This window comes from Acanthochromis polyacanthus, chromosome 1 (assembly GCF_021347895.1).
Source record: "Acanthochromis polyacanthus isolate Apoly-LR-REF ecotype Palm Island chromosome 1, KAUST_Apoly_ChrSc, whole genome shotgun sequence".
NCBI lineage: Eukaryota > Metazoa > Chordata > Actinopteri > Pomacentridae > Acanthochromis > Acanthochromis polyacanthus.
This window is the reverse complement of record NC_067113.1, coordinates 56,388,656-56,402,511: the sequence shown is the minus strand read 5'-3', so window position 1 is coordinate 56,402,511 and position 13,856 is coordinate 56,388,656. Positions and strand designations below refer to the sequence as shown.

The 13,856-nt window shown below is 38.5% G+C and overlaps 1 protein-coding gene across 8 annotated transcripts in view; it reads right to left on the bottom strand.

The window, feature by feature from the left end:
- Positions 1-9,855: 9,855 nt before the first annotated feature.
- celsr1a (cadherin EGF LAG seven-pass G-type receptor 1a) overlaps positions 9,856-13,856 on the bottom strand; it is a 126,893-nt gene continuing 122,892 nt past the window's right edge. For 6 of the 8 annotated variants that reach the window (XM_051946251.1, XM_051946264.1, XM_051946263.1 and 3 more), the window contains 3 exons: positions 12,801-13,064; positions 12,342-12,717; positions 9,856-11,308 (listed from right to left, as the gene is read on the bottom strand). In XM_051946251.1, coding sequence (XP_051802211.1) covers positions 11,281-11,308; positions 12,342-12,717; positions 12,801-13,064 — 668 coding nt within the window. In that variant the 3' untranslated portion in view covers positions 9,856-11,280. Of the gene's footprint in view, positions 11,342-12,341; positions 12,718-12,800; positions 13,065-13,856 lie in introns of all 8 variants that reach the window. The other 2 variants (XM_051946259.1, XM_051946270.1) reach the window with 1 other exon arrangement.

Sequence of the window (13,856 nt, the reverse complement as noted above, 5' to 3'; positions counted from 1 at the left end):
AATTGGACTCTTTGGCATTTTGATATTTGAACAAATATTTTTGGACATTGCATTTATATTTAGATTTTTTTTTAATGTAGACATTCTATTCATATTTTTTGAAAATATATTTTGAAATATTACTTCTTTTATTTTACAATTTTTCTAATATATTGTCAACATTTTTAAGAATATAATTATTATTTCATTAATTAATAGACCTATTCACATTTTTTAAAATTATTACTGGACATGTTAATAATATTTTTTAACATGTTAATAGTTTTGAGACATTTTATCAATATTTCCCAATTATTTTTCAATATTTGTTGGTCATTTTAGTAATATTTTTTTGGACATGTTAATATATTTTTTGACATTCTAACAATAAGAAAATCAAAAGAAGTGGTTTTGAGATATATTGATGTAATATTTTGATAACTGTGGCAATTTTTCTGACAGTTTCAAATTGAATTTTGATATTCTTTTAAAAGGCAAGCCTCAGTTCAATATCTATTACCACATGCGATAGCATCAAAAGCGTGGCTGTTGCACAAGGAGGACACCATGAATTTGTAAAACCGCTGACACAACGGTGTAAACCCTCAGACATGTTGCATAACATGCTTTTTTAATCACAATCTTTGTGATTTGCTAATTGAATTGTTTCACAATTTCAAAATGATTAATTGTTCAGCCAAACTAAATGTCCTTTGAAATCCCAAATTCTGGCAAAGTCATACTGAAATCTGATGAAAAAATATTGGATCTAAAAAATACTAAAAATGTGTAAGTCCGTAACTGTAGATTAGAAACTTCCCCAAGATTGCAAAACCTTAAAATACTGATTAAATTTCTTTAATTTCATCAGGGTTACCTCCATCCTTATTAAATGATTACCCATCATTTTCTTACCTAATCTTTACGAAGCCACAATAAAATATTTAAGTTAGTCTAAAGAAGTAGATAAAACATATTAGTCAAATTAAATAAATTAAGGCTCCTTTATCCTCTCCCCTTGGTTGGTTACATGTTGTCTGTTGAGTTCTCACACAGGTCAATGAGTTCAAGTAAGCTGACCAGATATTACTCTTGACAATACAGTGCTTTGCATCTGATCTAGAAAAAACATTGTAAACTAAAATCCACTAACCTTTGCATGTTTGTTATGTCACACTGTGAGATTCTCCTCGTCTTTTGCAAGTGACAGAATCCAACTCAGGAGTCTTCGCTGGCGTTATTCCACCGTTTCTGCAATTCCGTCTCTACGTGAAGTAATGAAATTTTGGTCTTGAGTCGATGGACAATCGTCTCGTCGCTGTTTAAGTTCAGATGAGAGGAAAAGAAGAGACTGTTTGAAGCGGTGAAACAGTGAAACGGATAGAAAGTGAGAGAGAAATGGGAGTCAACTGACTTCTGACCCCTGAGATGAGACCAAAGATTACAGGGAAGTAATCACAAGTACTTTCTGTGTCTAGTGTCAGACTACCGATGAGGATCACTGCAGTCCTGTTCTCTCTGGATTTTTGGCCTGATTCTTACCAACATACATAACAACTCCACACACAAGCTTTAAAGTGGATCAGACTTTGAATTGATACCAGGATTTCCCCCACATTTTTCGAGGCCTCTTTCTGTATTTAAAACCTTAAAACAGGCAGAAGAAGTCATAGCTGTGTCTTACCGTCTTTCAGGTGCAGCTCTCTGATGACCAGACATGTTTGTGTGGCTCCAGCTGCTACAGAAAACAAAGAGAGAGATGGTATGTGATTAGATTAGCTTCACATTTGTGTAGGCAAATGTGTGAGGTGCTGATAGAGAAGCTTTTCCATTGGCAGTCCATTTGTAGAGGCCTGACGTGACTGGGTTTTGTTTTTAGGGTGTTAGATTTCCAAAGAACCGCTTGTAGGTGAAATACTCCCTGGGTTCTTTGGAAACATTTATGGTGGACTGAGTCATAATGTGATGCTGACTAAAACTGGACCACTGACTGCAGCTGACCAATGACTGGAGCCAAAACCATCTGACGTGATACTGAAAAAAACAAAAAAACAAAATACTGTGTTACAATGAACTGATGCATTTTAGAAATTATTTTAAAAATCACACTTTGGTTTAATATATTGAGGTCAATGCATTTCATTATCCATGTCATTTCACTGATTAATGACAGGCAGCCCTAAAACAGAACCATAATTTACTAAACAAACATCATGCTTTATTAAAGAGGACGTGAAACTAGCAATTGAAGCCATAAATTCATTAGAAACATGTTTACAGAGGAAACAAATCAAGTGAGAAGTAAGTTAATTTTCTCAGAGACTTCTATGCAATCTTACCGTCTTACCGTCTTTCAGGTGCAGCTCTCTGATGACCAGACATGTTTGTGTGGCTCCAGCTGCTACAGAAAACAAAGAGAGAGATGGTGTGTGATTAGATTAGCTTCACATTTGTGTAGGCAAATGTGTGAGGTGCTGATAGAGAAGCTTTTCCATTGGCAGTCCATTTGTAGAGGCCTGACGGACTGGGTTTTGTTTTTAGGGTGTTAGATTTCCAAAGAACCGCTTGTAGCATTTTGTATTCTTTTTATGGGTAAAAATTCATATTAATATAGCGATTAATGTAGCCTGCTAGCTAAATAATGCCTGAGCACCATTTCACTGCATCATATTTCCAGGCAGCATCGTCAGTTAGTTTTTAATTGACACTGGATCAAAACAAGATGATTTTGACATTGATATCGACATAAATCATCAAATCAATTATACGTTTGCTTCTCTCCTGGTCTCTGTGCTCACATGTTCTGTACCTTAGTGCAGCTGAAATCCCATTTAAGCTGTTTTCATTTGCATATTTTCTGTTTCTGCCATCAGACAACAGAAACACACTTTATTACAACAACATATTAACCAACAGCCACTTTGAAGCTGCTGCTCTGTACTTAATATGTCAACTTTGTTAACATTTCATACTTTGCTGTATTGTACAATGGACACATTTTTGTGACTAATGAGTAAAATATTTGGTAGATAAATTAATAGAAAAACTTTTTGTTTTCCAGCCCACAGCTGTACTGCTTGTGTTCACTCTTCCTCATTTCAATCAGTTTTTTAAGACACAGCATTCTTTAGCAGCTAAAGAATCACATTTCCCCCCCCCCCACAGCTTGGTAGAGACCAAAATAGAGCTAAAAGGAGGCTGAACACTGGATCTGAATTTGCCAAGGGAACAGAAACATGATTCAAAATGACCGCTCTGATTGTGCTAAATGTGTAAGAATTCTCACTCATATTTTCTAATGATCACCATATCAACTTTTATGATGGTGAGAATTTGCAAACATTGTTTCTCCAGCAGGCTGCACAGTGGCATAGTGGTTAGCACTTTGACCTTGCAGCAAGAAGATCCCTGGTTCACGTCCCAGCTTTCCCGTGATCGTTCTGCATGGAGTTTGCATGTTCTCCCTGTGCATGCGTGGGTTTTCTCCGGGCACTCCGGCTTCCTCCCACAGTCCAAAAATATGCTGAGGTTAATTGATTACTCTAAATTGCCCGTAGGTGTGAATGTGAGTGTGATTGTTCGTCTGTATATGTAGCCCTGCGACAGACTGGTGACCTGTCCAGGGTGTCCCCTGCCTTCGCCCGAGTCAGCTGGGATAGACTCCGTGACCCGAGTGAGGATTAAGTGGTGTATAGAGGATGGATGGATGTTTCTACAGTCTGCAAAGTTTCCAAAAATGCATCTTTTTTTCAGATTTAGACTTAATTTACCTTTTTTTAAAAAAAAAACTATTTCATAAATTTTAAGTGTTTCAGGCTATAATTAGTGATGAGAATGTAGGGAACTACATTCAGACGAATAGTGTTTCTGGGCTGCTGATACAAAAACACATTTAGAGGAAACAGCTGATTGAATAAAATCATGTTCCTTTTTGTCTCTTTTCAAGATATAATAAAATAGGATAGTAAGATAGGATTGCGTATCCTCACACCCAAAACACTTCTAAACTTCTTGTAAAAGTTAGAATTGTTTTTAATTGTACATTAGCATGGAAATTTAACTTACAGTATATGTTTCCATTAAAAGACAGTTCGCATTTTATTGCATTTTCTTTAATTAGCAACCTGTTTTTCATGGAGATATTCCATTCACTCTGAAATCAATCCTAAATTCCTTTTTAATTTATTTGCATATAATGATTTTAAGGTAAAAATAATTCACCTGAACCAATCATTCTTCATCCCTGTTTGCTCAAACATAACTGAACTCTGCCTGTCTTCATTTCCATGAGGCATCTTATCTCCTGCAGGTTATTTCTGCTGTATCATTGGACACGACCTTGCAAAACTTGATCTGTAAATACCATAAGCTCCGACGGGAAACCACTCAGGGTTTGCGTGGTCATCGGAGATTGCGCAGCGAACAAGAGGACTAATGCTTTTAGATGGGATTCCCTTCAGTCATGCTCAACACACACACACACACACACACACACACACACACACACACACACACACACACGCACACACGCACAATGGTTTTTCGGTCTGTGATCCTCTTCAGATGTCTTCTAGCAAAAGTACTGCTGTTGAGATTTCCCAAATCCTCCCTCTGTGCCCATTTAGAAACGCTGTAATAAACCTCTTAATCCCAAACCAGCATTTTCTGGAGGGTTGCACAACCACGCGTGTCTTATGCAACTGCCGGAGCATTCAGAGTCAATTATAGAACAGTTGGGAGGAAGGGGAGGACGGATGACGAGGCCACTGATGCAAAAACACATTTAGATAAGACGGTTGATGGAATACTAGCATGGTTTTGTTTTGGATTCATTTCAGCAAAATAAATAGCGAGATGAGATTTCATAAGGATGTCTTAAAATATATAAGATGGATCACATTTATCACTGATGATTTGAGAGAACTGTTGCTATTTCCACCAGCTTTTGAACTATTTGTATTCATATATTTATGAGAACCTTCCACTAAATGTATGCTAAACCAAAAGTGAGCGCATTTTATTCCCAAGGATAATTGTATTTCTTCTTAACTTGAAATTGAACCCTTATCTTGACCAAAACTCACATTCAGTTGTTAAAAAGGATTCTTTAATTCATGTTTCTTATGCTATGCATCTATAATAAAATGATGCCAGTATTAACTTGGAGGTTCTGTTTATTTTTTAGATGCATTTGACACTTTGCAAGGCAAAATAGCCACCTTACCACCACAGGTGAGGGTGTGCCCAGCAGTACAGCACTGCTGATGCAAACAGCAATAGTGAGTTAACTTCTGTTATTCAAGGAAATTACTCCAAAAAATCATTTAAAATGATAAATACGTGCTTTATAAAACATTTATCACACATCACTATAAAACTTTTTAATCGTAGATTTGTTTTATATAACATTCACCCTAAGCTAGTTTCTGTTACAAACAGCTGCACAACTAATAAATCTGCTGTTTTAAAACCCCTAAAATCCTATTTTTCCATAAGCTTCTTTCTATCAGCATTCGGATTCTGACATTGTTGTTGTCTTTGCTTTTTGTGCTTGTTTTACAGGGTTTTACAGCTGTATCAGAGCAGATTATTATAATTTTGCCATGTTAAACCCCTAATAAACATCACCAATGCATGGTTTATATCTGAACTTAAAGCACAATTATGCAATTTCTATTGCAAGTGACTAAAGATAGTGCTGCACTACCACTAGTGTGGCTGTAATTTCCACAGATTGTATGAAAAAGATGGACGTAGTGACCGAGACATCGCCAGTGGTTTGTGGACTAGTGTTTTGAAGTCTCAAGTTTGGCATTTGGCCATCACTGTCTTTTTTTGGACTACACGTGACAAATGAAGGCAGATCTGACTGAGAAAATGAGTGTACTATGTGCCTGATGTGGAAGCAACTTATCAATCATAGGGTAGCATCATTTTAGAACGCACCCTTTTTAATGTCTGTATTACTGCAAAATTATTTAAAAAGAGTGCTTATTATTGAAATCAGTGACTCTGCATATTGTAAAAACCGACGTTGTAATTCTGAGATCATTTGAAATACTCCCTGGGTTCTTTGGAAACATTTATGGTGGACTGAGTCATAATGTGATGCTGACTAAAACTGGACCACTGACTGCAGCTGACCAATGACTGGAGCCAAAATCATCTGACGTGATACTGAAAAAAAACAAAAAACAAAACAAAACATTGTGTTACAATGAACTGATGCATTTTAGAAATAAATTTAAAAATCACACTTTGGTTTTATATATTGAGGTCAATGCATTTCATTATCCATGTCATTTCACTGATTAATGACAGGCAGCCCTAAAACAGAACCATAATTTAATTTACTAAACAAACATCATGCTTTATTAAAGAGGACGTGAAACTAGCAATTGAAGCCATAAATTCATTAGAAACATGTTTACAGAGGAAACAAATCAAGTGAGAAGTAAGTTAATTTTCTCAGAGACTTCTATGCAATCACCCCCTGCTGGCTGTTAGGAAGAATGCAGGTTCAATTCACTGCTCTATTGACCTCACTTTCCAGATTTTACAGTCCAGTTTATGGTCATATCAAACCAATTCAAGCTGCAGCTGTTAAAGTCCTGAGTGTTTTATTTTAAACTGCAGTGAATTTCATCATGCATGAATTTAGCATTTTACTGCTGCTTCTCTTTAAACACTATGCTGGCTATTTTAAGGGATTTGTTTGCTTTCAAAAATGGGACATGCTCAATTTTTCCATGTAACTTTGCATTGTCCACCAGTAGATGGCGTAGTTGCACCAATCATCCACTCTCCTCCTGCCAGCAGGTACAAGCTCCTTCAGGATGCCAACTGTGGCTCTCATGAGTCTGAATTATTTAGTTTGCCTGCCTGCGATGGGACTGAGATAAAGAGGAGGGCAGAGGGTCACTGATAGAGACCAGAACTCAACTCCTCAGGTTTCAAGTTGAAGCTCCAAAGTGAATCATCGGTCACCTGACAAAATGATACCTGTTTTGACAGAATAATTGCTGATATGGAAGTTAATGCGGTGTAATATAATAAAAATGATATAGAAATATAGACTATAAGTGCAGCTGAACTGGTTTCATGACTGCAACAACTCATCCCACAACAAACCATATTTTGACAGGTTCCTTACTTTATCTTTGTCACCTGAGGGGAAGACTGGCTTTAGTTGGCATGACAACTTATCACCCAATAGGCTTGTGAAACCTGACGCTGCAGTCTTACCTTTCACTCGGCCTGCTCACAATCATTTATTTGGCAAGACCCAGCGGCAACACCTGTATGTGTTTTTGTCACGGACTTGGCACTGTTGTCATTTCCAGGCCCTGACACAACATCTGACCCTCCAAAATACCCAAAGCCACCTGGATTACCTGAGCTAAGATGTGGACGGAAAATAGACCTTGCAGTTATAATTCACTGATGTCTTCATTTCAGTTCAACCAAATGCATCATTCACGGTGCTGTTTGATTCTGTTCTTTGATCCACTAATCTGGTGCATATGCCTGAAGACAAATTCCTACAAACAGGGGCTGTTTGGAGGAGGCTTACCTTGGAATACCAGAGCAAAGGTCTTCAAGTGGACCGAGCTGTGGAAAAAATGTAAATAATGTGGAGAAGGTTTAGCACAAGGCCTCACACTGAACGCCATTTATCAAAAACAACAGCAGCTTCAAATTGCAGTTTGACAAGAACTTGTGCAGTGAAATGTTAACATTGTTCACATTTAGTGGATAATTTCTTTGATAAATTATATTGATATAAGCAAATTTAAATGAAGTAGCAATACATTTAGAAGAAAAACAAGAAATTACATGACAAGTTTGATACAGTTCTCATGTCTGTATGGTAAACATGAAGCAACCACGAGTTAGTTTAGCCTAACTTAAAGAAAACAAAATACAACAGCTGTTTGGACTCCTTTCAAGTTTAATATATAATATATATTAATATGTAATATCTTTTTTGCTAAATTTGTGAAAAACTAAATTATACACTCAACAAAAATATAAACGCAATACTTTTGTTTTTGCTCCCATTTTTATGAGATGAACTCAAAGATCTAAAACTTTTTCCACATACACAATATTACCATTTCTCTCAAATATTGTTCACAAATCTGTCTAAATCTGTGATAGTGAGCACTTCTCCTTTGCTGAGATAATCCATCCCACCTCACAGGTGTTCCATATCAAGATGCTGATTAGACACCATGATTAGTGCACAGGTGTGCCTTAGACTGCCCACAATAAAAGGCCACTCTGAAGTGTGCAGTTTTGTTTTATTGGGGGGGGGGGGTGTCCACTCCTCTTCAATGGCTGTGTGAAGTTGCTGGATATTGGCGGGAACTGGTACATGCTGTCGTATACGCTGATCCAGAGCATCCCAAACATGTTCAATGGGTGACATGTCCGGTGAGTGTGCTGAACTGGGCCGTTTTCAGTTTCCAAGAATTGTGTACAGATCCTTGCAACATGGGGCCGTGCATTATCCTGCTGCAACATGAGGTGATGTTCTTGGATGTTTGGCACAACAATGGGCCTCAGGATCTCGTCACGGTATCTCTGTGCATTCAAAATGCCATCAATAAAATGCACCTGTGTTCTTCGTCCATAACAGACGCCTGCCCATACCATAACCCCACCGCCACCATGGGCCACTCCATCCACAACATTGACATCAGAAAACCGCTCACCCACACAACGCCACACACGCTGTCTGCCATCTGCCCTGAACAGTGTAAACCGGGATTCATCCGTGAAGAGAACACCTCTCCAACGTACCAGATGCCATCGAATGTGAGCATTTGCCCACTCAAGTCGGTTACGACGATGAACTGGAGTCAGGTGGAGACCCCGATGAGGACGACGAGCATGCAGATGAGCTTCCCTGAGACAGTTCGTGCAGAAATTCTTTGGTTATGCAAACCCATTGTTTCAGCAGCTGTCCGAGTGGCTGGTCTCAGACGATCTTGGAGGTGAACATGCTGGATGGAGGTCCTGGGATGGTGTGGTTACACGTATATCTATGGTTACACGTGGTCTGCGGTGGTGAGGCTGGTTGGATGTACTGCCAAATTCTCTGAAACGCCCTTGGAGACAGCTTATGGTAGAGAAATGAACACTCAATACCCCAGCAACAGCTCTGGTTGACATTCCTGCTGTCAGCATGGCTCCCTCAAATCTTGCCACATCTGTGGCATTGTGCTGTGATAAAACTGCACCTTTCAGAGTGGCCTTTTATTGTGGGCAGTCTAAGGCACACCTGTGCACTAATCATGGAGTCTAATCAGCATCTTGATATGGCACACCTGTGAGGTGGGATCATTATCTCAGCAAAGAAGTGCTCACTATCACAGATTTAGACGGATTTGGGAACAATATTTGAGAGAAATGGTGATATTGTGTATGTGGAAAAAGTTTTAGATCTTTGAGTTCATCTCATAAAAAATGGGAGCAAAAACAAAAGTGTTACGTTTATATATATATATAAATGGCCCAGTCTGTTGGCCAGGAATCCTCTTGTGGATAAAAAAAAAATATATAACTGTTTCAGTCGGAATCAAGATGTTTTTGTCTTTAAGGTCCTGAGTATAACTTTTTGTGTGCACATAATGTATTATTGATATTGACACTTAAAATCTCCTTCGCCAAAATGGATGCCATATTCATGAACCCATCCAAAATTGTCCAGAAAGACATCCATAAAGCAGCATGAGGGTTTACGACCGTCAAACCAGTGTAAAACTTTTAAATGAATAATAATTTCTATCACTCACTACATGTTAGTTTCCATAAAGTTGACGTTACTTGGTGTTTCTGAGCAGCCTCAAGGCATGTAAACACACACAACGGTTAAAAATTCATCATGTCATTTTTAATTTTACAGTCACAATCTTTTTTTTCTTTCCAGTGTCTTAAAACCATAAAAAATAAATATACATTATGTTACAAAACATTTCCAGTGTCTCGGATCATACAAAAAAAAGAAAAAAGCAAGGGCATTTATCAACATTGATTACATGAGGGCAGAACACTGGGGGTGAACAGTATGAAAGGTATAAAGGCATTCAGTGAGTGGTAAACATTTTGAGTTTCAGTATACAAGCTGCAAGATACATTAGAGTTGGTGTCATTTTGACTTTTAACTCAGATTTAGAAATTTAGAATAAAAAAAGCACTTAATTTATATGAATTATCCATCCATTATGCTAAGAGCAGATTAAAAAATGTCAAGAATTTGAGAAAAAAAACGGAGTTAAACTGAAGTGACCTCAACACTAATCCGCTTATTTACCGTGACTTTGGTGTGTGTTGCAGCAACAAATGGGCAAGACGGACACTGGAAAAGAAGGCTTCAGGTTCATAGTGCTCCAACTGAAAAACAGAGAGGAAATTCCTCTCCATTCCACAAAGTCAGTGTTCATTTAGGCCCCATGTGAACATGCAGTCACACACAACTGCAGCAGATTTAGAGTGTGAAAGTTGTAAGGCCTCGGCCCTGGACGAAGACAAACACACCGGTGTTCTCTGTTAAACCAGCATATGAAGGGATTTTCACAACTGTGTTCCCAGGCGGATTATTTTTAGTGTAGAAACTCATCCTTTGTGACAACTGAATTACAAAATAGATCATTTTTCTTCTTCGCCTTGAAAATTATCTACATATTAATTACACTCTAAATACACTGCACTGAGCGGCTGCGTGAGCCTTCGTTTGAGTTTAAAAAGTTAAAAAAAATCAGAGAAGAGCACTTGGTGGTGCCGTCCAGAGTTCAAAAATCACTGAGAGCAGGCTGTGTGTGACGGCTCGTGGGACTTGTAGTCCTTGAAATCCTTTTGGACTACAAATGAAACTGTACCAGCTTGTGTAGGTTCAGTGATTGTCCATCTGCCTGTCCTCTAACTTCACCCCCACAGGCTCCTCATAGCCACCAGAGGAGCATCATTTCAAGACTTGCAATGCATTCTGGGGGCGTTCTTCATCTTCCACATCTCCTGCAGTGGTTTTGGCACACGTGGCTCCACTGTGTCATTTCTCTGAACAGTCCAACACAGCATTCCCTTTATTATTTCTCACATCTTTCCATAATCTCTGCTTATTTTCTCATCTCAGGCAGTCCTAAAGTCTGCAATTAATACTGCTCTCTCCGAAGAGACGAAACATGAGAGGAGGGTTGGATGGACAGATCCGGTGAAGAGATTTCACCCAATCTTCGGCACCCCCTCCGACCATCGGCTTTCCTTCTCTTTTCCCAGCAGGTTGTTAGGCTCCTCCTCTCACAAGGGCAGGCTGGTCTGTGTTTTCCTAACAGGTCAGATCGAAGTCTCGTTACTGCCGCTGTTAACGGAGGGGAAAGGGGTGAAGGAGGGGATGCAGGGAGGGAGAAAGGAAGGACATGCGAGGTAAAAACATTAGTGCAGGGGTGCAGGGAGTCATCATGCAGCTTTAAGGCAAGACGGTCATGTTATTTCGTGCTATAGTTAAAGAAATAGTTTACATTTTGGGAGATATGATTTTGTGGTTTGAAACCAAGAATAGAATAATAACATTGTTATTACTGTCAAAACATGTATCTTCCAAAATGTCAAACTACTCCTTTAATTATGGATTCTGTTATGATACATGCAGTGGAGCATCAGCTTGGACTATGGTCAACTGTTGCTTGTCATTTAGGCTTAAACAACTTTTTTTGTAACTTCAAAATCACTATCAAACTGATTTTGAATCCCTTTTTAACCCTCTGAACCCGAAGAAGTTTCTGGGCATTCCTGCTCCCATTTTGCTCAGTTTTATCTGCAATATAAAGTCTTTTACATCTTATAGAGTACGATATTTTGAAGTTGTTTCACATTTCACTTGTCTGACTACACACAGCCTGCAGTTCAATCTAGTTCAGCTAAAAATTGCCTGAATTTTTGCAGCTTAACTGTGGGTTGCAGCAAGGTCACTAATAGCTTCCCAGTTTGGAAAATGAAAGAAGAATTTAAATTTTTTTTTTTTTTTTTACAGGATATGAATAGAGGAAACATTTTATTTTTGGCAATTTTTTTGGAATGAAACAAAGTAATTTTGAGTAGCTTATGTTTGGTTAACTATAGTTCACAGATGAGTTGCTCAAGGACCATTACAAATTTGAAAATCAGACGATTCTTTCGGTTTTTTCAGTCTCTGGCTCAGGTAAATGGTCTAATTTTTGCTTTTTTCCTGAAAGACGATGTGCTTTTCAAACCCACCAATAGGTTTTGGGGCTCAGAGGGTTACAGTAAGTTACACAAATGAATAGGAGTGTTGTTGTTATTGGAATTATCAATGCTACATGCCGACTTTCTTCTCTTACTCTGAATCAGACTCGTTGCCTCCATTGACCGTCCCTGACTTCAAGTGCATGGCTACTCCCCCGTTGGTTTCCCTGTAGATTCCAGCCGGTGGCGGCCCGATGGGGATCTGAGGTCTCGGTGCGATGGGCGGCTTGATGATGGAGCTGCCGTCGTGGTTTCCCACTCGGCTACCTTCGTTGGAGGCCAGTGAAGGCGGCCGCGGCGAAGGCGTCATGATGTTGACGGAGGACGGAGGCGGGGAGGAGGTGTTGTTGTTGTTGGGAGGAGGCGAGGTGATGGTGGGGGAGTTGTAGTCGCTGAGCTTCTCCCTCAGACGGTTCTTCATGTTTTTGTCAGTGAGCGGAGGAGGGTAGCTGATCTTGTTCTTCAAGATACCTGAGTAGAACGAGAGATTTGTGTTAGAAAATTTCAGATTAAATGAATTCAGCTCGCTTTAAAATCAGATTCTCCGTCCTCACCTTTCCTCTGCTCTGGTTGGTGGTTACTGTTGGGTTGACCAGCTGGTGCTGACTCTTTAGCATTGCTGGACGTCTGTTTGTCTCCTTCCTGCAGAGCCTCCCTCTCTCTTTCACCAACATGGTTCAGTTTATTCTCGGGGTGAAGCTCCACATTCACTTTGGTCTCCACCCTCAGCCTCTCTGCCCCGCCTGGATCCTCGCTGTCACTGGCTGTGGTGGCCTCCGTTGGCCAGTAACGCTTCACATGATTGGCCACTGAATCGCCTGGTAACAGGACAAGGACACAAAATTTCACTTTATTCTATTTCCTTTTAGTAATGATCAAAAAGCATGTGTACATGTATATAGTACAATAAATATGCTGTAACACATTAATACTTTACAAGTGATGCAAATTTTTTATATAGAATGGTAAATTTCAGATGTTAATTACAGTACAGTTAATGTAAAGCAGCAACCAATATTACTATAATATGGTTTAACATATTGTTTATTTATACTAAATTAAACCTATTTCTTATGTAGTGTGGCAAATCTCAAGTGAATTAAGAGGCTTCAATACTGAACTGCTTCAACATCTGAACTATTGCTAGGTGCCTATACTTTATGCTAAAGAGCTAGCATGAGCTAGTGGACACAATGCTACACACTATAAATAAATAAAACATGTTTATTTCTGCAGTGTTTTTAATTTTAATTTAAAATAATTAAATTAAAATTAAAATAATTACTTATTTTAAATGTTTTAAATACTGCAGACAAAAATACCCCAAGATACTCATTAGCTACACCAAGCTTAAGTTAGTTTATGCTAGCCCCTAGCTAAAACCGATGCCTTCATGAAGGTTATAAATAATGTTGTGTTTAATGTTCTGCAAACTAATTCTCTGTCTTTTCCATTGCTTTGAATTTGTAGCATATTGTCATTTATTCAATCAAATGTATTCAATCACAAATTTCTTTAAATAGTTTAATACCTCTCATGTGCTTTGTGCTAAAAAAAAAAGCACCTTAACATTTTTTTCTGGTAATACTCTTAAATAAATTAAATTTATT